Source organism: Schistocerca cancellata, chromosome 6 (assembly GCF_023864275.1).
Source record: "Schistocerca cancellata isolate TAMUIC-IGC-003103 chromosome 6, iqSchCanc2.1, whole genome shotgun sequence".
In the NCBI taxonomy this organism is placed as follows: Eukaryota; Metazoa; Arthropoda; class Insecta; order Orthoptera; family Acrididae; genus Schistocerca; species Schistocerca cancellata.
The window spans coordinates 582,527,899-582,554,715 of NC_064631.1; the positions used below are offsets into that span (position 1 = coordinate 582,527,899).

General features: G+C 41.8%; 2 protein-coding genes across 3 annotated transcripts in view; one reads left to right on the plus strand and one right to left on the minus strand.

The window, feature by feature from the left end:
* LOC126191485 (E3 ubiquitin-protein ligase mib1) overlaps positions 1 to 14,441 on the minus strand; it is a 612,367-nt gene extending 597,926 nt beyond the window's left edge. Inside the window, exons 1-3 of the mRNA XM_049932370.1 lie at positions 14,251 to 14,441; positions 14,033 to 14,174; positions 10,773 to 10,944 (exon numbers count right to left, since the gene is read on the minus strand). Coding sequence (XP_049788327.1) covers positions 10,773 to 10,944; positions 14,033 to 14,174; positions 14,251 to 14,352 — 416 coding nt within the window. The 5' untranslated portion in view covers positions 14,353 to 14,441. The remainder of the gene's footprint in view (positions 1 to 10,772; positions 10,945 to 14,032; positions 14,175 to 14,250) is intronic.
* Positions 14,442 to 14,525: 84 nt separating this feature from the next.
* LOC126191437 (CDK5 and ABL1 enzyme substrate 2) overlaps positions 14,526 to 26,817 on the plus strand; it is a 172,930-nt gene continuing 160,638 nt past the window's right edge. The window contains exon 1 of one of the 2 annotated variants that reach the window (XM_049932312.1): positions 14,526 to 15,228. In XM_049932312.1, the coding sequence (XP_049788269.1) occupies positions 14,834 to 15,228 (395 nt within the window). In that variant the 5' untranslated portion in view covers positions 14,526 to 14,833. The remainder of the gene's footprint in view (positions 15,229 to 26,817) is intronic. The other variant, XM_049932313.1, reaches the window with a different exon arrangement.

Sequence of the window (26,817 nt, forward strand, 5' to 3'; positions counted from 1 at the left end):
AGTAAATATTCCAGTATTTGATTCAAGAACAGCTGACAGCATGAGTAACTTATGAAGGTGGCTGAGAAGTAATGCACACAGGCTTGTGGAACATGAATCAAATCAATTAGTAAAATTGGGCAAATTGTTAATTAAAGTTAAATTCTTAAGCTTCAAAATCATTTTTTTCAACATAGTCATTGTTAAGACTAACACATTTTTCCCAATACGTAATAAGATTTTTCATTCCATCACTTTAAATCAAACCGTTGATGTTTTTCAATGTTTATTGTCTGTGGCAGTGATCGGACGTGTGCTGTGTGCTTCATCAACAATTATGGCTTTTTCAGGCTCACAATCATGAAATTTTATTACCCATCAATTCGATCAACAGCATTGTCATCATGAACAGCCTCTAAATGATGATGAACCTCACTAAGAGGCACTTTTTCAGCTGTTAAAAACTCAATAACAGCATGCTGTTATCTCTCGTTGAACAGCACTACAACACATCTCCATCCTTCCACTATTCAAAATATGTAGTATGAATGCAACATGCTCAAACTGTGCTTGTGTATGGAAGGGGAAATTATCTTTTACATGCCACTTGGAGTGTTTCTCAAGGTCATTTAGGTTGCACTCTACAAGCATGTGTGCATTACTTTTCAGCCTATCCTTGCATAAATAGATACCCTTAGTGTAGTGCAGCAGCTTAAATCACTTAATAATGCAAGTCCTCCAGTCCAGATAGTATGCTGATACAATAGTTCCATACTTAGCAATCACATGTAACCTCTAGCTTGACAAAAGATCCGTACATAAAGACTGGAAAGTTGCATAGACCACACCAAAACTTAAGAAAGGAAATAGGAGTAATCCACTGAATTACAGACCCATATCACTGACATCAATTTTCAACAGGAATTTGGAACACATACCGTAACTGAACATTATGAACTATCTCAAACAAAACAATTTAGTCACAAGTAGTCATCACGAATTGAGAAAATATTCTTGTGAATCACAACTAGCTCTTTGTTCACATGAAGTAATGAGTGCTATCAACAGGGAATCTCAAATTGATTTCGTATTTCTAATTTTCCAGCAGGTTTTCGAGATCATTCCCCGAAAATTATTTCAAACAGTGTGTCTGCTGGTCATAGGTTGTGTTCCAAAAATGAACAGCATAGAGACAGAAGTGATGACACTTTCTGCAGGACCTGGCCATCATTTTGCAGGACAATGCTCAAGCACATACAGTGAAAGCTGTTACTGATTTGCTTGACTGATGGGGCTGCTAAGCGCTATACCACCTACTACACTCCCCTGACTTAAGCCCTCGTGAGTTCAACTCGATTTCTAAACTGAAGGAAACACTTCACGGCATTCGCTTCAGAACTGCTACAAATTCGTCAGGCAATAGACCGTGCTGCTCAAACTGTCAACACAACTGGCACTGCTAAGAGCATCCTACAACTTCCATATTGCTGGCGACTACTTTGAAGGTCAGTAAAACTTTGAAACATTTATCTATTTTGTACGAGCTGTAAATAAATAGTTATCACTTCTAAAGTTCCAACCCTTGTAAAATCACCATCTATTACTATCATACGCTCAGGGTATTCCCATGTTATTAAGTTTAAGCTTTTTTTATGATTTTGTGACCATCAGGTGACCAATAGACATGCATCTAAGTACACCAACTAAGGTGACTATTGTTCTCACTAGTTCTCAGTTGGATTCGCTTTGGACCTCACTACACCTAATGTTCCCACTTGTTGCTATACATACTTCCTCTGAAGAAGTCTCAGTTATTGTTCCAAAATGTGTTATTTCTGATGTCAAAACTTCCCTATGCTCTAGTTTGGATTTCATCAAGTCTCAGATCCTAATATGACATGAGGGCTCCTGCTTTCTAATAAGACGCAAGTTCGGCACTTTATTGCACATGCTCTGGCAGTCAACAACTAACATTTTAAATTTTTGCTCTCTACATGTTGTAGTACTTGATCTGATGTTGGGAAGAAAGAAAGAAAGAAAGAAAAATTATGTGCACATGCTCTGGCACCAGAGTTACTGTTGCCAGTGCACTGTGCATACCTGGTCTTTCCAGGGCAACTTTCCAAATCTTCACCCTGTACTGCACACATCAAGGAATCTGCAGCCAAGCTCATTTTAAGCCCAAAGATGTCTCTGGATGATACCCTCCACTCGGTTCCAGATCAGAGGGCTGCAATCTGTGCTTGTAATGAGGAATCATGTTGCAAATCAACAGCTATGCTGAGATCCCAAAAATGATGCTAACTGTCTACCACATCTACAGGTCTCTGGAAAGAGCAGATAATAGTTTTGGATCTCAGGTAACAGACTTTGTTTCTTTTGACATCAGCAGTGTCTGCAGTTGACTGCAACCTGTGTTCTCAATTAATACTGGAATAGTCTCTTGCACTAAGTGGATGATTTGTCCCAGAACACACACTGACTGCACAATTCACTTGTTTCTCTTACATGACACTATTTTCTCAAGAAGTCCCATTATGTGCCTAATGTTGGAACTACCTACAATCAACAGCCACTTCTTTCATCTCTGTACATGCCTAGATCTCGACAAAGCGGAAGAGGCAAGGCCTACTTTGTTGTAACCACAGGAACAAGCCAAGTCTAATTGCAGTACTTTGAGAATAGCACGTAGGAAGAAGTTAAAAGTTGTAGCGTGGGACGCCAGGCGTGGCCGAAGGGCCAGCCGAGGCGGCACTCAAACCGCTGGGCAACTGGGTGCTCGATAAGAAAGCAAACAGCCAGCAGATACAAACGAAGGTCTGTGTAGGGACTCATGATAAGCAATCAATTAAGAAGAGCAACAGTAAACACTCCTGGCTAGAGAGAGAGGTCTGGGAGTGGAGAGAGAAAGAAAGAGGGCCCTTGGTGGGGACAGCACTATGTCATGAGGAGCCAATGAAGGGCTCAGGACGCAGTGTGTGACCATATAGGGAGAGGCGTCTCTGCCCCTCCACTCAGACTCTGAAGAACAATAGCAACAACAATGTTTTAATGAGACCAAATAAGGGCAAGTTGCCTTCGACGCTACGTCATGCGAAGCGCTGGCGGGGTCGGAGGGGAAACGTTAACAAAACCCGAGAGCACGCCGCTCTGAGCAGCTAAGCTAAGTCTTGTCGTGTCGGGTCTTGTCTGGAGAGTTAGAGAGTGATAGCAGCAGCCGACTTGGGCTGGGGAACGGGCTGTAGGCAGGCAGCCGGAGATAGTCGCTGGAGTGCGTCAGGGTGTAGCCGCGGGACTCTAACGTAGGGTGTTGGGAAATGTTGCAGAACTTCTAGTAGGCAGTCGGAATGGTGGAGTTAGTCACCGTCTCTGTGTTAGACTTGGCCTTCCTGTGAATGCAATCACCGCGCAGTTAGGGCGAGCTGTACTCAAATAGAATAAACTGCAAATTGTTAAAGTTATCACGACTTTAATTTCCACCGCCTTCCTAGCCTTGTGACAACCAGGGATTTCTACATCTTAGCCAGATCAAAGTCTCCCTCTCACTACGGTCAACCGGCTAAAATCCCATCCACGAACTGTGTCGCTCAATCCCTCGCAATACCCACGCTTGGGACGCGACAACTTGTTTCACCTCATTATCACAGGAGGCAGTGCCTCAAATTTATTTGTCAGAAACTTTGGCTCTGGCTTTTGGCCATCTAACACCTGCAACCAACCCTGAAAAACAGTTTTAGATCTGGCACAACTTGCAGCCACCATTGGTAACCACTCTGTGCAAGTCTAGCTTGACAGTATGAAGGTGGTCAACAGTGGTTCATGAATAGCAGCAAGCCCCTCCATGATGATCCCACAATGGTCACTATATACCTGTGAATCTAAAAGCCAACAAGAGCTAGAGGAATTAAGTTCAACACTGAATGTTGCTTGCACCCAAAGTGAAGTGCACAAAAAATTAAATCAAGCATACCACACAGGTTTGAAAACTGGTCTGAACAACACACAGCATCACAGAGCTTGTCCATAGTTTCCCTAAAACATGTCAGGCAGATGCCAAATTGATCCCTTTGTTGTGTTTCTGGAGATTTCTTTCGTAGCTCTTGTTAGATCTTCTAATATACTATATTTACAGTGACTTCGTAGTTAACAGGTATATCAAATACTCATAAACATATTACATGTCAATCAACAGTGTCTGGAGGACGCCACACACTTGCTACATAAGTCTACATTGTATCTATGTGCAATAGTAATCTCTATTTGAAATATGCAGTGACCTTATGAAATTATGATGCATCTTGTCTTTTACAGATTTGAATTGCTGTAATGCAAGACACAAATAATAGAGGGGCCACAATTAACAAAATTTGTGGCCATGATAGTGGCGGTAGAAAGAGGTTCTGGGCCAAAAAGGGTGAGAAGGGATGAAGTGGCGCATCCCTGGACATATGTTGAAGAGGCTGCTGGTAGCATCTTGACGTCTGAAAACTTGATCCTTTAAGTCCAGGACATCGACTTGGAGGAACAGCACCAATGGTGAAGGTGCCGGCAGCTCGCACGGATGTGCCAGGGACCTGGTGGTGAAGGACCCGATGGCATCTGGGAAGCCAGCAAAAGAAATGCTGGTGGCAGCAAGGTGTTACGAGAATAGCCCACAGCATGTGGGAGGCAATGGACCACAGAGGAGAGGCCAGAGGCAGCGACCTACACAAGGGGGGGGGGGGGGGGGGATGCCCTGTGAGACCTGGACAGGTGCTGAGGGAGGGCAGCAGCGATGAATCCGTGGCTCTCAGCATGCCACAAAGACGCAGCTGATCGCCATGGCACACCACCATCCCCTCATTGGTGCACACCATACAGAAGTGACAGCAACTGTGGATCGTGGATGGAATCTTTTTTAGTCAGCAGCCAAACCCCAAAGCCTAGACTGTACAGCCAGGAGCGAACTGTGATGAGGGCTGCACCGATGGCTGCTGGTGGGGCAGCATGAACAGATGTAGGAGGATGCGTAGCTAGTGACGAAGGAGCGTCTCGGCTGGACTCCAATCCCTCGCTGCTTGCTGGCATAAACCTGCAAGAACTCAAGAAGCATGTCAAGGCATAGTGTCCGGAGCAGTCCGCAACATACTTCATCATTTGAGCCTTGACCATGCCAATGATATGTTCTGCCGCATCATTACACTGTGGGTGGAAAAGAGGAGTGGTCACATAGCATATGCATTGACGGCCACAGAAACTGTCGAAGGACTGAGATACAAACAAACAACAAAGGAGGCGGTATCAGTGGATTAAAGACAGTGACCAGGCTTAATACTCCAAGCAACTTGTGAGGACAAAGAGTCCCCAAATAAATACAGATAAAGACAAAATATGAACTTTTTTACAAATCAATATCTGTTGCATTAGAAATAAGATTTTAGAATTAGAACATCTTTTTAATGATTTGGTTGTAGATGGTATATGTATATCTGAACACGAGCTAACAATTGAGCAAGTAGACGTATTTGTCCCTCAGGGGTATGTTGTGGCCGATATCATATGTAGAAAGCAGAGAAAGAATGGTGGTGCAGGTATTTTTGTAAGAGAAGGAGTGAAATTTTCTAAAATTGATGTAACAACTTATAGCTCAGAATTACATGCAGAGATCAGTTGTGTTAAGCTGCTGGATGAAAACATAATAGTAGTTAGCCTATATAGATCCCCAGATGGTGATGTTACCCTCTTTATTTTGAAATTGGAATTATCAATTTAAAAAAAAAAAAAATTGAAATTTAAGACAAGAATTGCTGTCTGTGGAGATTTCAACATTGAAATGGCTAACACAGACTAACAAGTCACAAAAATATTTTTGAAAATACTAAGATCATTAAACTTATACTGTACAAATAAGTGTTCTACTCGTATGGATGCATGCTTGGACAACATTATAGTTAATTTCATTGAGGAATATTTTAGAGTCACAATTGTAGGAGGAAACTTTGCAGATCATGATCCTTTGCTCCTTACATTTTATAAGAGACAGCCAATTAAAACTACCGAACCTAACTCTGTATTGGTGAGAGGACAAAAAGAGGAGTACATAACACTGTTTATTGATAAGTTAAGGAAGGAAAAGTGGGATCAGGTATACAAATGTCAACCAGGGAAATTGGGAACAGAAATAGCCTTTGATAACTTTTTTTGAGAAATTTATAGAACTATGGAATTCTTGTTCTCCATTAACAAAAGCTAGAGCTACAAGGAAACCTAAAAATAAAATGCTTAACTGGTTTACCGAGGAACTTTCTGAAATTAGGGAAAACTTGCACACAATACACCAGATTTACAAGCACATCTGTATTCACAGGACTGAGCAGAGAGAGAGAATTTATAACTCATATATAACACTTAATATGCTCACCATTAGCCAGTATTTTCAATAAATGCTTAGAATTTGGAGTTTTTCCTAAAACACTCAAGTTTTCTAAAGTCATCCCAGTTCATAAATAGGGGAAAAGATATGAGGCACTTATGCACAACCAGCTAAATACCTTCTTTCAAGAGAATGGCTTACTTTGTAACTTTCAGTTTGGATTTCGCAAGGGAAAAAAACACAACTGCTGCTGTTTTAGAAATCATTGATTGAACATTATCTGATATTGAAAAAAAAAAAAAAAAAAAGTATCACTTGTATTATGTGACTTAAGCAAGACATTTGATTGCATTCCTGTTGACATCCTACTAAAGAAATTGGAATACAATGGGTTTGCAAGAGCACACTTTAGCCATCATCACTTCTTACTTGAACAACAGGAAACAATTCGTTTCAGTTAGGAATATGCATTCTTCTTTGCTTAAGATAGACAAAGGTGTTCCCCAAGGATATATCCTAGGACCCTTCTTTTTCATTGTTGCAACCAATGACCTGCCTTACAACATACCACATCCTGTCATATGTTACACAGATGATACTACGCTGTTTACCTCTCATAAGAACATCTCTGAGCTCAAGCAGCCATGCCGCAAGTTTCAACGTAATCTGGGTCACAGAAAATAGTGGCACAACCTATCCCATCCAAAACAAAAGCGATGAGAACTCAGAACATAGGAAATCTAAGTACAGGTAGGAACCTGATTTGAAACGAAGTGCATTGTATCCGAAATGGAAAAACCCAAAAGCACTGAAAGAATCCACACCAAACAAATTATTAATGCTAGTATTGTAGTGATTCAATAATTTCTGTGTAAATTCTAGAACCACTCAACCTTCTACTGCCTCAAACACACAACATTCTGGATATGAGTGTGGGATGGTAGAATCCTACCTACTGCGCGTCACAAGTTTGTGTGTGCAGGTTTAAAATCAGTCGCGGGAAGAAAGTAGATATGGCAGTTGGATGGCACCGACAAATAACGAAAAAAAAAGGAAATAAAGAAAAGAGAAAGAGTCCTCACAATTCCTAAATATTAGTAATGCTGACTAAAACACCACGAGAAAATGCTTATGTCTTAAGTAAAAGTAAAATAAAAAAAAACAGCAGAGAAATAGTAAGCAAAAAATTATTCAAGAGAGGACAGAGAATTGTTATGGAAAGGAAAGATACGTATATAAACATATGTAAGAAATGTATACTGTTAAGATATGAAATGTTATTATGAGCGATATTATTTGCATAATGATTATTTATAAAATATCGTGTGCTCAATCTGAGGGGGGGGGGGGGGGGGGGGGGGGGGGGTGGAGATATGTAGTGATTCGAAAATTTCTGTGTAAATTCTAGAAGCAATCAGCCTTCTACTGACTCGAACACATGATATTCTGGATATGAGTGCGAGATGGTAGAGCCCTACCTACTGCACATCACGTATTTGTATGTGCAAGTTTAAAATCAGTCACAGGAAGAAAGTAGACGAGGCAATCAGACGGCACCGACAAGTACCTGTCATGCAATCCATAGACGTTTTAGTGAGTGTGTAAGGAAGAACCATGGAGTTTATATGCAGGCTCTGTGCTTATAGTGTCAGTGACTGTTGTTATTAAAACAAGAACCATTGAAAAAGTACTCTTGCAGACTCTTGACACAACCTTGTTAGAGGCAAAACTCATTTTATGATTCATGTTAGGAAAGGTCATGGTGTCTAAGTCAACTTTCTTGTAACTGTAACTCAATTTGTTTCTAACGTCCGACTATACGAGAGATGTCAAATACATGGAGGTCAAATACATCGTTAGTTGACGAAAAATAAAGTTTGTATGTCTACCTATTTCATAAGTAGAAAGAGTCTATAAATTCCTGTACCTAGTGTTATTCAACGGAGAAGAAGTCAAGAGGATTTCTAGCAGCCAGCTATTCAGTAAAGAAGAGTCACCTCGTAAAGAAGTGGAAGGTGGTTTGGGGGAATAAGCCATTATAACCCAGAACCACACTCACACTTTAAGTCATCGGAACATTACGTTCTAACGTTCCGATGAGTTGTAGTGCTTCAAGAATTTCTGCTGAAATTCCTGAACCACTCATCCTTCTACTGTCTCGAACACATGATATTTAAGAATAAGTGTGAGAGAACATACATACTGCATAACACATGTTTGTGTGCGCAGGCTGGAAAGGAGTCATGAGCACAAGGTAGACAAGACATCGAACGGCGTCAACAAGTGTTTGCCGCTTGTGCCACGGAAGCCGTATCAGAAGAACAAGAAGTGTTTATGTATCTTATGGTGTTTTATATTGTTGTCTATTGTAATGAGAAAAAAGAAAAACAGTTGAAACATTGTTAACTATACTTCATGCCTTAGCCCCGAACGAAGCAAGACATAGTTCATGTTAATAAATTACGAGCAGTTCTTAAACCAACTCACTTATGAATGTTAATTAAACATGTTTCTAAAGCTCGAAATATGAGTGAAATATGAGAAAACGGAGATATTTACATGTGGAATGCGAGAATGTTATTCTGCATAGTCCAAAACATCGTTAATTGGTGAAAACATAAAGTTTGTATTTTACTCCACACGTCTTATCGTGACACATCGTTAGAACGTGGTGACCAGTGAAAAGGATTCAAAAACATGGGAATTTTGAGAGGAAATCGAAGTAGAAGATATAATGTGTTGCCATAGCAACCAGGCATAACAAGACAAGAGAACTGTTTCATGGAATTGGATTCAGCCTAAAAGTTCAAATGGTGAAAATTAATAAATGCAATAAAAGAGAAGACGTAAGAAAGATATAACGTTAAAAGAAAAGAGAGAAGATTTCTGACGTATTAGACTAAGAAGAACTATGACCAGAATAATTCATCAAAGAAGATCCGGGTGTGGGGAGTAAGCAGCTGTCACACACATCGTGGGGACATAGACGTGGACACCAGCCTAAGTCCGACGACACCGGCACCAGTCACTGATCACCGCTGCTGATTCCACATATGCTCACTGACGCTGAAACCAACATTCGACGTTGCTCCGCCAGTGCTGTCCACCGGTGCTGCTTACACATCCGCTCACCAACACAGCTAGAACTCTACGCCAGGTGAGCGCAAAACAATAATTGTTTCAGTGTAAAGTTAAAGAAACTGTTGAATAACAGACAGTTAGTATAGTTATTATACTCAGTGTAGAATTTTTTTGGATAATACTCAGAAAAGTGGGGAAACTTCAGAACCAGCCATGGCTATGACAGTGAGTAAAGAAATGCCAGAATGGTCTGAATTAGTGAATTTGATCAAAACTTTAAGTGATAAAATAGATGACCAAAGGGTAGATTCAGTAGCTTTAAGAAAGGAACTAACTGCTCAAAATATTTCTTTAAGAAAAGAACTAAATACAACTATAAATGCTCAAAGTCTTAAATTAGACTCAGTAAATACTCAATTAAATGATAAAATAGATGACCAGGGTGCTTCTTTGAGAAATGAAATACATGCAACTTTAAGTGGAAAACTGGATGCACAGAGTGCTAATTTAAGTAAAGAAATAGACACAGTTAATACTCAATTAAGTAATAAATTGGATGTACAGAATAAAATTTTAGGATTGTTAAGTGCAAAGGTATATGCACAAAGTAAAGACTTCAGTAATTTATGTGAAGGGATGGGAAATTTGAAGACGGAATTTGACGCAGCTACTACAGTAGAGAATTTTAAAATAGATTTGAAAGAGGAATTAACTAGTTCGTTAAGCAGTCAGGTGGACAATAATGGGAGATAAATGGGCCTCGGTCATTCGAAAAAGCCACCCTGGCTTTTGACAGAAATTATAGCTCTACAATCAGGCCCAAAGACCAACACCATGCTGGCTGACTGCTGTGTCACCCTCTACCATATGGTACCACTCAGATGTTGTATGGAAAGGCATAGGTTCAGTAAAACGCTATCAGCTTTCCAGCTCTCATATCTATTACCTTACTTTCAACTAGCTCCTCAATTCACCTCAAGAGACTGAGCGCCTCCGTCCAGGTCCTCCCATCAAGGAAAAATTCCTAACAGTATTGGAAATTTAACCTGGTTCTTCAACATGGCAGTCATATGCAATGATTGCTAATTGCAGAAATATTTGATGTTACTGAGCTCTTTGGTGAAGAAGCACTGATATAAAGTTATAAAGTTGGAGCATTAAATCCACAGTTTTGCAATTATTTATTTCATCTAAAGTGTTTTTCACTGAATATTTCAATTTCAAGGGGAAAACAGAAAGTAACCATACATACAGACTGCAGTTAATGTGTAAGTAATAAACAGACAAATAATTTTAACATCAAAGTTAATTTATTATAACAGTTTTTCGAAGTGGATAACAACAGCTACAATATACTTACCTCTCACTTCCTGGAGTTGTTATCCGATTAAAGCGATGGCGTAGGTGGTGTTTATCCCCATGATAACATATCGAGCACAAATCATAGTTACCACACTCCGCACATTTCCAACGAATTCCAAAAATTGGCTGTTGGCGGCAAGTATCACACATGGTACCATCATGTTTTACACCTTTAAATGAATAGTATTTTTATTAAAAGATGTTATCAGTAATTACTCAATGAGATCTACCTGAAGATGGGTCACTGGAAGCACTCGATTCCACCCATCTGCTTTGATCTATGAAGTAATGGTGTTGCAATGTGTGATGTCACTAGGATACACTGTTTTTGAGTTGGTTCACATTTGTATATGTTGTGCTGTTGAATCTGATGGCACCCTTTGGTGGTGGATGATGACATGTTAAGTTTAAAGTGTGGTATTGAGTTCATTTGAATCTTGGTTATCATTGTGGTAGCATGGGTTTATTTGTGCCTGAAACATAGATTTGGAAGTGTTTGCTTTGTTTTCAGTGAGTTGTCACAAGATATTTTCTGTTCTCTTTATGTGTTTGGCATATTTGTTAGGTGTGAATAATTTGGTGTTTGTCATCGTGTGTGCATGTGTGTGTTAATTTTTGATCAACATAGATGATTTTCGCTAGAGGCTTTTGTCAGTAAATAACTTTTGTCTTGGTTTTATTATACAGTAATTGTGACGTTTTGTGTGTTTAAGTTGTGTTTTAATTGATCTAGCAAGTTATGTATGTGTGTAAAGTTTGTGATTGTGCTTTTTTTATTTGTGATTTACCAGAAGATACCAAGGGCTGCGTTTGAGCTTTTTAAGTCATGTGAAATGTCCAATTCCACTTTTCAGAGTTGTAGGCATTGGCTTTTTGTTACCAAGGGCTTCATTTGAGCTATGCAGGTCAAGAAAAATGTCGAAGTCCACTCTTCAGAATTGCAGATGTTGGTTTTTTGGGATCGGGGGCCTTTTTGAGCTATACAGGTAGAGTGAAGTATACGATTCCTACTGGTTTTGTGGCTGTAGCGTTACGTCGAAGTTGAGAATTTTTTATTTAATAATATTTGTTTTGGGATGATGTGGTGTTTTGTATTGTTACATATTTAGCTTGTCCCCACTCTAAACCCCCTATGTCCCGCAGTTGTCCCATTAGTTTCATTTTATTGTTGGAGTGAGATGTCCTTGTGTCATTTTACTTTTGTTCATGTTTGTTGTATGTTTATGTAGTGATGACATCATCACCATTTTGTATATGCTGGAAGTAGGTGTTTCCACTCTACTGAAGACATCAAAAGTCAAAGCATACAGGTTGAATCAGATGCTTCCCTAATGCCCTGAACACTAATTAAAATGACAAATCTCTGATTAAGAGAGCCATTTAGTGAAGTTATGTTATAGTTGCAAAAAATATATGTTCATAGCATGATTTTATACTGAATAAAGCAAATGACAATATCAAGTAGTAGGTATTAAGTTCCCTCATTTCCTTTTGGGGGAAGGGGGGGGGGGGGAGAGTATAGGATCCAGTGAATTGTTGCAACAGATCAAGAAACGGAAGGTAAATGTACATCTGGTTATAAGAAAGAATGTGCAGCACAGAATAGGAAAAAAAAAACAACTCCTAGAAGTAAAAATCCGACAATGTCAAAAATAAACACCTGTATAAAACCACTTCATAAGTGAAGAACAGTAGACTGGAGGAAAATTGGATCAATAGAATATAAACTAGGTAAGAAAGGGAGAGAGAGAGAGAGAGAGAGAGAGAGAGAGAGAGAGAGAGAGAGAGGAGGGCGGGGGGGGGGGGGGGAGAGGGAGGGAGGGAGGGAGGGAGAGAGAGAGAGAGAATTCAACATTTATAGTTGATAACAATAAAATAATAAATTTATTAATGCAGAAAGAAAATATAATGTGCAGTAGAAAGATCACTTATGTACTTGTTTACAGTCACTGGGCAAACAGTGAGCAATAAAGAAAAAAATAAATGGAAACACAACTTGCAAAGTTTGCAGGAGAGCTACTGTGAAGTGTTGGTTGAGAGTTGAGAGTCGGGCCAGTACAACAATAAGTGTTTCCGACAGATTTTTAATGTTGGCCTGATGCAGAATTTTAATAAATTTCTTTATGTATTCAACTGTCTCTGACGTCAAGCATTTTGTCCAAAATTTTAAAGTAACAAAAAGTAAAGAACACAAAACAGCTGTTAGTATTTTTTATTTCTTTTCATTTAGTATTACACCAGAAAACCCCCAACCATTTAGCCAATTAGGTGGAGAACACATTAACCTGAAACCTACAGAGAAATTACGGCTGCTTGACAATTCCTTAAGTGGGCCTGTAAATCATCATATAGAAAATATAAAATATTAATGTAAAAGACAATCAATCATGTAAATGGTCATAATACTGCCATATTTTTCACTTAGACAATGTACTGCATTTGTAATCTAACTGATATATTCCACAATGTAACAAGAGATAGGAGATATGATTCATGTAACAAGTAAATAATTAACTTTGATAACTAACTTTCCCTACAAGGTGGGGACTGGGTGTTTGTGTTGTCCTCATCATTTCATTATCATCATCATTTGTGACAAGTGGCTAGATTGGACCGCATAAAAATTTGGACTTTGTATGTGCCCTGATGACCGCCCAGTTGAACGCCCTACAAACCAAACATAATCATCATCCCAGCATTATACATGTAAATGATATCCATGCTACATTAAATGCTTTAGCAATTTTGATGTCATTTATCAGGTACTTAGAAACCTTTCATTCACAATAAATGGGACTGATGCAAGGACATAGGAAACCAAATTACATTTCTTACAGTTATGACTATGTATTACACCCTCTGCATGGCAATGAACTTCTGATAAATGCTGTTAAATGTAAAAACTATGTTAAGAGTGTACATGACACATCAGCAGAAAATATCACAATAAACACAATGCACCAAAATCAACAAAATATGAATCCGAACGGGAAATCAACATGTTTAGTACAATAAGTCATGTGTAGGTCGTGTGCAACTAGAGTGATACTACCTACCTACAAGAAAGTAAACAAAATAAATGTATTAGGGCCTATCACTTCATGGCTAAAGAATCTTCAGTAACATGGATCTCATACCAAGCTACTACAATTCTTGCAAATGCAGGGGTACTGGATGTTACCTTGGCATGGTCGGTTTCTGAAATGATACATTTTGCCGTGCTAGTACTGTAAAAAAGAGGGGTCGGTTAAGACTTACCTGTAGGGGCGCTATCCAGAATCCGTAAATCATACGCTCCTGAACATCGGTAATTCGCTGCTGTTCCATTGTCCCACACGACAACTACTTCTTCTGGTGATTCAAAGTTTCTAACAGTTCCTACGTGTCCTTCCCCACCGTCCTGCAAAAGTAAATGTAAAAATAATATTAACACAGTCAAGCGTCCACTTACACATTTCACACGTAGTGATTCCGACCTGTTTTCCCCATTTCCAGTCTGGTCCTCTGATAACTCTAGCACCCACGCCTTCCATCATAAACCTTGTTGTTCGACTCCCAGCCCCGGCACCAGCATCCATTTTTTTATGTCATGTGGGCACACCAAACACTACTCCACTCTTCCAACGCACACTCGACTCTCGGCTACCATAAACACAAAACGCACTCAGAGATATTCGTTGTGGAGTAACAATCTGCCGCTACTCATATCTCTGACTTCTGTGCTAAAACAAAAATATCACTGGTCAACGTTGGAGTAAGTAGCTAAGTACTATGTAAGCGGGTAGTGGGAGAAGAGCTGATGGAGTGGATGTTTAGTGTATTCGAAAATGGAGTTTCGTATGGAGAAGATAAATATGCAACACTGCAGCGAAATCGCGATAAACTGTAGTAACTTTACTATGTACCGTTTGTGTCATAACAGTCCCACGAGTGTTTCGTAGATTACAGTTCTTGTGTCAATAGTTTTCTGTTTCTTTTTTGTGTTAGCGATGCGTAGTGATAAAACTTGGTACAAAATGACAAAATTTCGACGAAAATACGTGGTGGAATGAGGATGATATGGCGGCTTCTTTAAAAAGAAATAGGTCGCGTAGGAGGATAGCCGCATTGACGTTCCTCTCAAATATCTCTCTTGATGGTACACACAGAGACACAAACTTAGGGCTGTTCGCAAAAAATGATCAAACAAAAAAATGCGGTTTGGATAGGGAGGGTAACGAGTACGATGATGAGATTAATTTACAAAATGTGAACAAACATAATGTGTACGATTCTCTACGCGAGCAGAGGAAAACGAAGGTGTATCAACCTCCAGGCCACCACGGAAGATCACAGGAGCAGCTCTCAGGAAGCCCGGATTCGAGTCTAAGTGATGTACTAACTTCTTCCAAGTGCACAGATAATGAATGTCAACTTTTGTCAAGAAATGAGTCATCTACCCCTTTCAGGGACAGGTGAGACGAACTTAATGCAATGTAATCAAAATAATGTCATAACACTGATTTCATCTTTGTACAAGAAGTGTTGGCAGCTAAACGTCTTTTTGTAATTAGTTTCAAACATGCAAAAACTTTTTAGTACATCTGTGGAATAAGTGTAGGTACTTAATAATGAAGCAAAATCTTTCAGATAGAGGTATATAGCTTATTGGATAACAGTTAAATTATTGATTTACAAAGTTGCACTACCGGGCCCCTCATAATTTAAAGCGATTTTAGATGTGTTGTTCAGCAGAAAAAATAGTAGTCTTTTCCTGAAGAACCTGGACCTGTCACATGGCCTTAAGGACTCAGTTAACTCCGCGGCTCTCTACTGCCACTTCATCTCGATTCTTGATATGTACTGAGGCCATGAAGTGGTTTACACCAATGGCTTGATGGCTGATGATCATGCCAGCTTTGTGTATGTCCATGTAGGACATATTAAACAGCATTCCTTGCCCACTGGCTGCAGTGTTTTCACTGCTGAGCTGGTGTCTATATCTCATGCTCTTGATCACATCCATTCATGCCCTGGGGAGTTGCTTCTTATGTCTATTGACTCCTTGAGCAGTATACAAGCTATCAACCAGTGCTACCCCTGTCATCCTTTGGTAGCGACCATCCAGGAGTCCATCTATGCCCTGGAATGGTCCAGTCATTCAGTGGTGTTTGTCTGGACCCCAGGTCATGTCGGAATCTCAGGCAGTGAACTTGCCGACAGGCTGGCCAAACAGGCTACACGGTAACCACTTATGGAGATTGTCTTTTCTGCCCCTGACCTGTGTTCAGTACTACGTTGCAAGATTTTGCGGCATTGGGAGACGGAATGGCATCACCTCAGTACATACCCTTAAGGAGACTACAAATGTGTGGAAGACCTCCATGCGGGCCTCTCGCAGGGACTCTGTGGTTCTGTCAGCTCCGCATTGGCCACACTTGTGTGACACACAGTTACCTCTTGCGCCGTGATGTCCCACCTTAGCTACGGTGCGGCACCCAGCTGACAGTGGCTCATATTTTGGTGAGCTGTCCTTCTTTGGCTGACCTGCAGTGGACTCTTCAGTTACCAGACTCATTGCCATTAATTTTAGCTGACAACGCCTCATCGGCTTATTTAATTTTATGTGTGATGGTGAGTTTTATCATTCTATATAAGTTTTCGCGCATGTCCTTTGTCCCATTGTGTTCTTCACTCTAATGCTTTTAGGCTGATGTTTTAACGTGTCACAGAGTTATTGGCTGTTCCTTATTTGTTCTCATTGTCGGCCAGCCATGGTCATGTGCTCTCTTGTTTTTATCCCTTCTGCCTGTTTCTTGCTTTTCTCTGTGGTCTTCTTTTCCAGTTTTATCCATAGTAGTGTTCTTCTGGTTCTTCCATTCTCCTGTTATTGTGCTGTACATCTCCTTTCTTTTCCTCTTTCCATTGTGTAATTATTTTACTGGGCACAAGGGATCGATGACTTCACAGTTTGATCCCTTCCCCCCTTCCTTTAAACTAACCAACAAACCAAGTATCTAATTTCTTTTTTATATTCTGTGCAGCTGATTTTGCAGTGAGGCTACTTTTAGCCTGCTCTGTTATTGAATTTAAGTTATTAAAACTTTCTTTTAAACTTTAAAAGTTTCTTTGCAAATACTTTCAATCTCACTATGGAATTTGTCCAGTTCTATATGCAATTCACTGTAAGGTTTGTCTGGTTTGATGGCCAGTTTCAACAGCAGCTTAAGGTTTGCACTTACGGAACTTCCTTGTATTCTACCCACAAACAATTTTTTATTTTTGTCGCTCACTTCATCAGTATTGTCTAAACAATAAATAACAGATACTTTTACCTTGAGCTGTTGAGATGTTGAATGTTGTTGCCATTTGTAGTTAATGCTCATTCTTATAAACCAGTGCCAGCTAGTTTGTAGTTCCGTGCCACGATGGTTTGTTAACAGCTGGGCTCTGCTCTGATAGTCTGCAACTCAAAATGGTGTTGTCAATGTTAGTTTAACTCTTTCTCCCACTGGTCAAAGTCCGTCCCGTAGTGGTGTGCACTTCTTACCGTACTTAATGCAATATAATTCTCACTGTCCTGATCACTGTCTACACACTGTCTTGTTTACAGTCTAAACAGAGTTTTAGTTCCTTTGTTCCACAAGAAAATATGGTTGACTGTACAACAGTCACTTCACCACTGCAAATGAGTAGTTCAATGTCACCTTAATAATTCGTAAGTTAACTTTTTCATAGTGCCTCTACGGCATGATCCTCAATCTGCAGCACCAAAGGTAGCAATACTGACCTGATTCTCATAGTCTCTCCTTGATCAGTTCAAAGCTGAGAATCTGCACGAACATGGGGTGGTGCTTGTTCAAAGATATAGATGACACCCCCATTTAGATTGTACTAACACACACATTCATTCCTTGCAGAGTTTGATTATTAATAGTGGTGACCAGTTTGTCAACTAGATAAATTTAGTAATGCACTGACTGAGATCACCACCTACAATTATAGTGGAAACATTAATTGTTCTGTTGTGGCACAAGACACGTTTTACGTTTACTGAAAAGTCACAGTTAACACTTGACACAATCCTGTAGTAATTTGTGATAGTAGTTCAGTAATTCATTTAATTCACTCCATAATGAGCATCCCTGTGTCCTACAATTGTTTGTTTCAGTGACAAAAACATTCCCATTACCTATTAATCATGACACAGTTGAGATACAGTACAGTAATCACCCAAAAGTCTTTAAACATTAATGTTAATGTTGCTCATGGTTTTCACAGTTGAAATGTGAACAACTGAGATATAAACCAACACTGAAAGTGCACGTCTTGCTTGTGGGCTTTCGAGTCACGAACTGCCAATTTTGGATAGGCTAATGTCTGACTACTTAAAAATGAGCATAAGAATAAACTGTTATTTTGTAACCTACATCATGCGTTAAAAATGGCTAGGCCATATTTTATTGTTTTCGATGAACTAGCAGAATTAACATCATTTTAGTTTATAGAAAATGTTACTGGTTAGAAAAATACATGGATGCTAGTTCTTAGACAATGTGGATCCCCTTGTTAACTTGAGGACCATATTGCATATTATATAAATTACATAAAATTATTAAGTCGTGAATTAATTAATGCTGTTTACTGTAAAGAAGACATGTCAAGTTAAAGACACGCACAATTAAAAGATACTTACACAGAACTTTTGGCCACAGGCTTCATCAGTAAAAGACACACACACACACACACACACACACACACACACACACACACACACACACACACACACACACCATTCACACACACGAGCAAGCACACCTCACACACACTCAACCTCCAACTTCTTGGGCCGGAATGCAACTGTCATGTGGGATGCAAGCAGCAGTCTGAACAAAATATGTTTTTATGTTTGTCTTATATATCGCTCTTTTATGGCTATGCAAGTAGTCAGCACACTTCATCCTCCTGTGGCCCCAGTCAGAAGACATTTCAAACAGTCCTTTTCACAAAACACACTGCGACTGTGTCAACTGGCAAATGCCTCACAAAAACGCAGAACTCGCTGGATGGTCTCATATTTCTTAGACCCCCCAGGGGGTCCACAACTCTTTTGTGGATACGTGCGTAGCGAGCACGGGACCCCGAGCTAATGTGGCCCTCCTTGCTTTCCGGGCTGCATACCTTCCCTTTCCGCATCCTTCTCTCTCCCCCATCTTCGCCCCTCCTCCCCTCACCTCTGGCTCTTTCCTTCCCTTTCTCTCCCTCTGGGAGTATGGTTTGTGCCTACGTCTGGAGACGGACACTCGTAAATGTACCGCATTCTTCGCCTTCTCTGCTTGTCTGTCTTCATCCTTCCTTTGTCCTTCTCTTTTCCTTACCTCTTCTCTTTACCCTTTTCTCTGCTGCGGCATTTGAGACCTCTCCTCTTTCCTTTCTCTTTCTTTGTTTTTCCCTTTCTCTTTCTTCCTCCCTGTGCATGTCTGAAGGCTGACCCATGCATTTTTGTGCGAAGCCGGTGACGGTGTAACGCGTAATTCCCCACGCCGGGTAGACAGGTAGGACACGTACGTACCCCCTGGTAACGGCCAGGCCCAGGGAGGGGTGATTACCCGAGCTGATACCTTCCAAAAGTGCCGATTGGTCCCTCCGTCCGTTTGTCGGGAGGTGTGACCTGAGGTGTGAACAATCACCTAAGGCGGGAGTGCCCTCAGAGAGGGCCCCCACAAGGGAGGAGCGCGCCATCGGAGACGCCGGTAATCATGGGGGATTCTTCCGCAATGGTTTCCTCACCTTCCACTATGTCTGCTCACAAGCGTAAGTTCACTGAGTCTCAGCCACAGACAGTTCTTCCATCGTTGCCACAGTTCCTTGTTGTTTCTCGGTCTGACGAAGGCCACGACTTCTCCACGGTCAACCCTTTCATTATTCAGAAAGGTGTCGCCGCAGTTGCAGGTCCTGTAAAGTCTTGTTCCAGATTACGGAATGGCACCTTGTTGTTAGAAACAGTCAGTGCCCTCCAGGCACAAAAATTGCTGCGTACTTCACTGCTCTACACATTCCCTGTCCGGGTTGAAGTGCACCGAACTTTAAATTCCTCGCTTGGAGTCGTTTATACACACTCCCTCGATGGATTGTCTGACGAAGAAATTCAGCACTACCTGTCTGACCAGGGTGTAACGGCTGTTCATAGGGTTATGAAAAGGGTTGACATGAACATCATTCCAACCCGCATTGTCTTCTTGACATTTGACAAAGTTCAACTCCCATCGAAAATCAAAGCAGGCTATGAGATAATTTCCGTTCGCCCTTACGTCCCAAACCCTACGCGTTGCTATCGGTGTCAGCGGTTCAATCACACCAGCCAGTCCTGCTCCAATCCGGTCAAATGTGTTACGTGTGGCAAGGATGCCCATGAGGGTGCTTGTCCACCTCCATCCCCTCGCTGCATCAACTGTATGGGTGACCACGCTGCTTCCTCTCGAGATTGCCCCGTTTGTAAGGACGAAAAGCTCATCCAGGAAATCAGAGTGAAGGAAAATGTGTCGACCTTTGCTGTTCGAAAATTATTCGCCAGTCGACAGCCCACCGTGCCTCAGACAGGAAAATACAGCACTGTCCTTGCTTCTCCTTGGCCAACAAAGGAGGCGGCCACGCAGACTTGCGACCTCACCTTTAGTGCCACGGTCGTCAGATCGGCCAGCGCAAAGATCGCCCGTTCAACCTCACCACTTTCGCCTGCCCACTCTGTGGCTCACTGTTCATCGGGTTCTGCTAAATCTCGAGCCCAAAAGTCAGACACCAAGACTTCGAAAAAAGAGCATACTCGTGAAGATTTTTTACGTACCCCAACTTCACAACCATCGGTTCCTCCTTCTTCTAAACATCATATTTCCAAGAAGGCTACAAAGAAACCCAGTTCATCTCCTTCTCCGCCAAGGCGTGTCCCATCTACAGCACCACCTGGCGGAAATCGCCCTCGGCCGTCTTCTATGTCGCCGAGGCGCACTGCTGGTGGCCGATCAACCGGCCGATCGCTGTTGGCAGGAGCTGCTCCTGAACAACCTATGGATCAGGATCTTCTGCCTTCGGCTGAATGCCATTCCATGCTGTCGGTCGAAAGCTCTGAGCAGTCGTTGAGTTGACGGCAACCTTGGTCACATTCCTCCATTTTCTGTTCACCCTATGTCCATTGTCCACTGGAATATCCGCGGCATTTGCGCCAATCGGGATGAATTGTCGATCCTCTTATGATCCTACTCGCCGGTCATCTTCTGTCTTCAGGAAACAAAGCTGCGTCCCCATGACCGCTTTGTTCTCCCTCATTTTCAGTCCCTCCGATATGATCTCCCCTCTGTTGAAGGCACTCCAGCCCATGGAGGCCTCATGATTCTTCTCCATGATACTCTCCATTATCACCCAATCCACTTAAACACTTCCTTCCAAGCTGTTGCTGTCCGTCTTTCCCTTTCTAGATATACCTTTTTTCTTTCTACTGTATACATTCCATCGTCCACACCAATGGCATGAGCTGATCTCCTTCATCTTCTTGGTCAGCTTCCACCCCCCTATTTGCTGGTTGGGGACTTCAATGCCCACCATCCGCTTTGGGGATCTCCACATCCTTGTCCACGTGGCTCACTATTGCTAGACGTCTTCCACCAAGCGGATCTAGTTTGCTTCAACACTGGGGTCCCTACATTTTTGTCTGGCTCCACGACAAATTTATCTCATTTGGACCTTGCGGTCAGTACTGTTCCGCTAGCTCAGCGCTTCGAATGGTTCGCCCTTGATGATACACACTTGAGTGACCACTTTCCATGTGTCGTTAGACTGCAGCCTCACCTGCCATATATGCGCCCGCGATGCTGGAAGTTTGCCCAAGCCGATTGGACCCTTTTTTCATCTCTAGCGACATTCGATGACCGTCACTTTCCCAGCCTCGACAATGAGGTCACACATATTACAGACATTATTCTTACAGCTGCGGAACGTTCAATACCATGCACCTCCGAATTGCCCCGGCGCCCCCCAGTTCCTTGGTGGAACGAGGCATGCCGTGACGCAATACGTGAGTGGCGACGTGCTCTTCGCGTTTTCCGCCACCATCCTACTTTGGCCAACTGTATCCGCTATAAGCAGTTCCGTGCGCGATGCCGTCGTGTCATCCGCGCTAGCAAGAAGGCAAGCTGGAAATTCTTTGTTAGCTCATTTAACACCTTCACCCCCTCCTCGGAAGTTCAGTGTTGGCTTCGACGGTTCTCAGGCGCGCCTAGTTTCTCCCCGGTCTCTGGGCTCACTGTCGCGCATGATACATTAGTGGACCCCGTCGCAATTTCTAACTCATTGGGTCAGCACTTTGCTGAGATTTCGAGCTCTTCAAATTTCCCGCCAGCGTTTCTCCCAAAGAAACGTGCAGCGGAAGTGCGACATCTTGCTTTCTGCTCTCAAAATTGCGAAAGCTACAATACTGTTTTCTCCATGCGGGAACTCCAACATGAACTCTCTTCTTCTCGCTCCTCCGCCCCAGGACCGGATGGTATCCACGTCCAAATGTTGCTGCATTTATCAACCCATAGTCTGCGTTACCTCCTTCGCCTTTATAATCGAATTTGGACCGACAGTACTTTTCCCAGACGATGCCGGGAAGCTATCGTCGTTCCTGTTCCGAAACCTGGAAAGGACAAACATCTCCCCTCTAGCTATCGCCCCATTTCTCTCACGAGTAGTGTCTGTAAGGTTTTGGAGCGTATGGTGAATTACCGTTTAGCTTGGTGGCTGGAATCCCGCAGTCTTTTAACACCTGCCCAATGCAGCACACTGTTCTCTTGGGGCTTTCGGAGGTCAGCTGCCCCTTTTTCTTCGCGAATTTATGGCAGAGCGCACATTTAGGGTGCGGGTGAACACTACTCTCTCCTGTACTTTCTCCCAAGAAAACGGGGTACCCCAGGGCTCCGTGCTGAGTGTTGTGCTGTTTGCCATTGCCATAAATCCAATTATGGATTGTCTCCTTCCTGATGTCTCGGGCTCCCTCTTTGTGGATGGTTGCGATCTACTACAGCTCTCAACAGACCAGCCTTCTTGAACGACGTCTTCAAGGATGTCTCGATCGCCTCCACTCTTGGAGCATTGAAACCGGCTTCAGTTTTTCTCCCAGTAAGACCATTTTTGTTAATTTTTGGCGACGTAAGGAGTTTCTTCCACCCTCCTTACATCTAGGACCTGTCAACCTTCCGTTTTCAGATGTCGCTAAATTCTTGGGTCTTATGTTTGACAGAAAACTGTGCTGGTCCTCCCATGTTTCCTATCTTTCGGCTCGCTGTCTGCGATCCCTCAACACCCTCTGTGTCCTGAATGGTACCTCCTGGGGAGCGGACCGAGTGGTCCTTCTCCGCCTCTATCGCGCCTTAGTGCGCTCAAAATTGGACTATGGAAGCATAGTCTACTCCTCTGCTCGGCCGTCTATTCTTCGGCGTCTTGACTCTATCCACCACCGTGGATTACGTTTAGTGTCTGGAGCTTTTTACACCAGCCCTGTGGAAAGCCTTTATGCTGAGACTGCCGAACCTCCGCTGTCCAATCGGCGAGCAGTCCTTCTGTCTTCCATGCCTGCTAATCCAGCCCATGACATTTTTTTCGACGGCTCCTTTGATGTAGGGTATGCAGGCCGCCCCTCCTCCCTACTACCACTGGGAGTCCGCTTCAGTCAACTGCTCCATTCTCTTTCCTTCCGCTTTCCTAAAACCTTCTTGACAACTTGGGGTACAGCACCGCCTTGGCTCCGTCCCCGGATCTGCCTGCTCTGTGACCTTTGTCTATTTCCCAAGGATGGTACCCCTTCACTTGTTTATCGTCGGGCATTTGCTGCTCTATGTGCACAAATGACGGAAGCCACATTTATTTACACCGATGGCTCGAAAACATCGTTAGGTGTAGGGAGTGCCTATATTGTTGGCGACACCCGAAATCACTTTCGGCTTCCCGACCAGTGTTCGGTTTATACTGCGGAGCTTTACGCTGTTCTCCAGGCTGTCCACTACATCCGCCGCCATCAGCGGATACAGTACGTTATCTGCTCAGATTCTCTCAGCTCTCTCCTCAGTTTCCAAGCTCTTTACCCTGTGCACCCTCTGGTCCCCCGGATTCAGGACTGTCTGCGCTTGCTCCAGCTGGGGGGCGTCTCGGTGGCATTCCTCTGGCTCCCGGGACATGTTGGTATCTGTGGAAATGAGGTGGCCGATATAGCAGCCAAGGCTGCAGTCTCTCTTCTTCGGCCAGCTATTCAATCGATTCCCTTCGCCGATCTATGGAGCGTTTTATGTCGTCGTGTTGTTTTTTTATGGCACGCACATTGGTTGACACTTCCCCATAATAAATTGCGGGACGTGAAAGTTCTTCCTTGTGCTTGGACCTCTTCCTCCCGAACGCGTCGTCGGGAGGAGGTAATTTTAACTAGACTCCGGATAGGGCACTGTCTTTTTAGCCATCGACATCTTTTAAGTGGCGATCCTCCCCCACTCTGTCCCCACTGCTCTCAGCTGTGGACGGTAAGACACCTTTTAATTGAGTGCCCCTATTTTAATCTGTTACGCTCCCGTCTACAGCTGTCGCCTGATATATCGTCGATTTTAGCAGATGACACACGCTCAGCTGATCGCATTCTCAAGTTTATTAGTGCCAGTGAAATGACGTCAGTCATTTGAAGCTTTTTTTGGGGACAACCAACCCCTTTCTGTAGTGGATTTTTAAGCCTTCCTTCTGCTTTTAGTTTCTCCAATTTTATGACTTTCGTTCCCATTGCTGCTGGTCTCCATTTTTGGTTTTTTACTGTTTCCTAAGTCACGGACCGAGCGCTAATGACCATAGCAGTTTTGCGCCCTAAAACAAAAAAAAAAAAAAAAAAAAAATTCTTAGAAGCCTTTTTAGTAAGCAAATGACCACTTAACAACTACAATACAGAAAACTGCAATGATCAACCACGACAAAGAAACTACATTAAAGTGTAAGAAATATCTGCAACAAAGAATGTGATAAGAAATAACTGCAAGAAAGACAAGAGAAATAAACATTATAACAAAGATAAACAACTTCAGTGAAGACATACATTACCCTTGGGGAAAAAAATTTTTTTTTTAAATAAAATCTGTCTAACGTAAAAATGGAAGCCCTCCTTTCAAGAGAATATAGTACTACAGGTGCTAATCAACAGAAAATATATCTAATTTTTATGATTTGGCATTTTCGAAAAAAAGAAAAAAAAATCTGTAAATTATAAAAAAAATTCAAAAGGCAACAGTGAAAGAACTTTGACAGATATGTCCAAACCGAGGACACCATTGTAATCATAAAGCAATTATCTTTGAAATAAAAAAAAACTAACAAAATATCAAGAACTGTTACAGAGATAGTGTTTTAAAAAAAATTCCGAAATTCGCATCTTCAAAATGGTGTTCGCAGTGTCATCTTTGGAGGCCTGTATCTCAGGGCAGGAGTTTTTTTGGAGAAAACAAAAAACGCGTGTTTCTTACCTGCTCATGAATTTCAACATGCTAAATTCAATAACATCCGATACCATGAAGGTAACGACCCTGCCTAAAGTGATATGGATTATGCCTCAAGTGTGTGGGACCTGTACCAGATAAGACTAACAGAGGGTATCGAATGTATACAGAGGAGCGCAGCATGAATGGTCACAGGTTTGCTTAATCTGTGGGAGAGTATCACAAAGATACTGAAGGAACTGAACTTGGAGACAGATGTAAACTACCCTGAGAAAGTCTATTAACAGACTTTCAAGAATCGGCTTTAAATGATTACTTTAGGGGTATACTACAGTCCCCTATATATCGCTCACACATGAATCATGAGGATAAGATTAGAATAATTACTGCATAGAGGAATTCAAACAATCATTCTTCCTGTGTTCCATACGTGAATGGAACAGGAGGAAGTGGTTTGCAGAGTAAGATTTAGGTAACAACCTGTACCAGAAAAGAAGTATTATTGGCAGTCTCATAACTCATGCTGAATGTGTGTGAATTTGAAATCTTGAACACCTAAGCTGTGTTCTCAAACCACTCTTGACTGTTTAGGCTACATCCAGAGCAGTGAGGTGCTGAAAGAAAGACTTTTGTTCCATTTATTGCTGGAATACTTGACAAAATTTTACAAAAATACTTTGAAAACAGTCTATAAAAATGAATTCTGTTATTAATTAAAAGGCAATTGATGTCTGATGGTGTCATATCTATGTCACAAAATGTGTGTACAAAAACATACAGGCCTACATTAAGAAGCAGTGCTGTGTAAACACTACCATTCTAAGTACAGATGATGCTGTGGGAAGGAATATACAAAGCAATTTTGACAAAGCCAAAAATACATTAAAAACTGCTGATACCATGTGTTTCAGTAATGTGTAAGTTTTTGCTGAAATCAATAGTTACGTTAAAGGTTACGTAAGCAAGCGCGACAGATATTATGTTAAAAAGTGACAGCAAAGGTGATTCACGTACGTGGAGTTTTCAGGACAATCTCGTAGCAGAAACCATGTCAACCTTTGGTATCACAAATTATTTTGAACAGGGATGGCAACAGTTTTTCTCTGTGCACCGTGACAGTCATTTCTCCACTAGTTCTTCCAGCAGTCCTAGCCTAGCTGTGTATGGAAGAGAGCTGTAAAGTTTTTGAAGCAAGAAAGATTTTTTACAGAAGTTAAGCTGTTTCCCTGTTTAGTTCATTAAATGGAGTATCTAACAAAGATAGAGAAAGGTCTGGAGTTCATCATCCTGCACAAAATAGTGATCTATTGGCAAGTTTCACCACAGAGCTTATTTCATCTAAAGTGAAATACTCATCTAGCAACCAATGTAATCATCAACACAATATTGATTGTCAGTATTCTAATACAGCTAGGCCAATAGCTGCTGCTGTTCACTAGCCACTGACGAAACTGACCATCAGGACATAAAGTAAATAATTTCCAAGACAGACCTAGCCTCTCCCCTCTTTCCCCCTCAACCCCCTACATACGCTTATAATCATATGCACTATTAAAATAAAAGTCC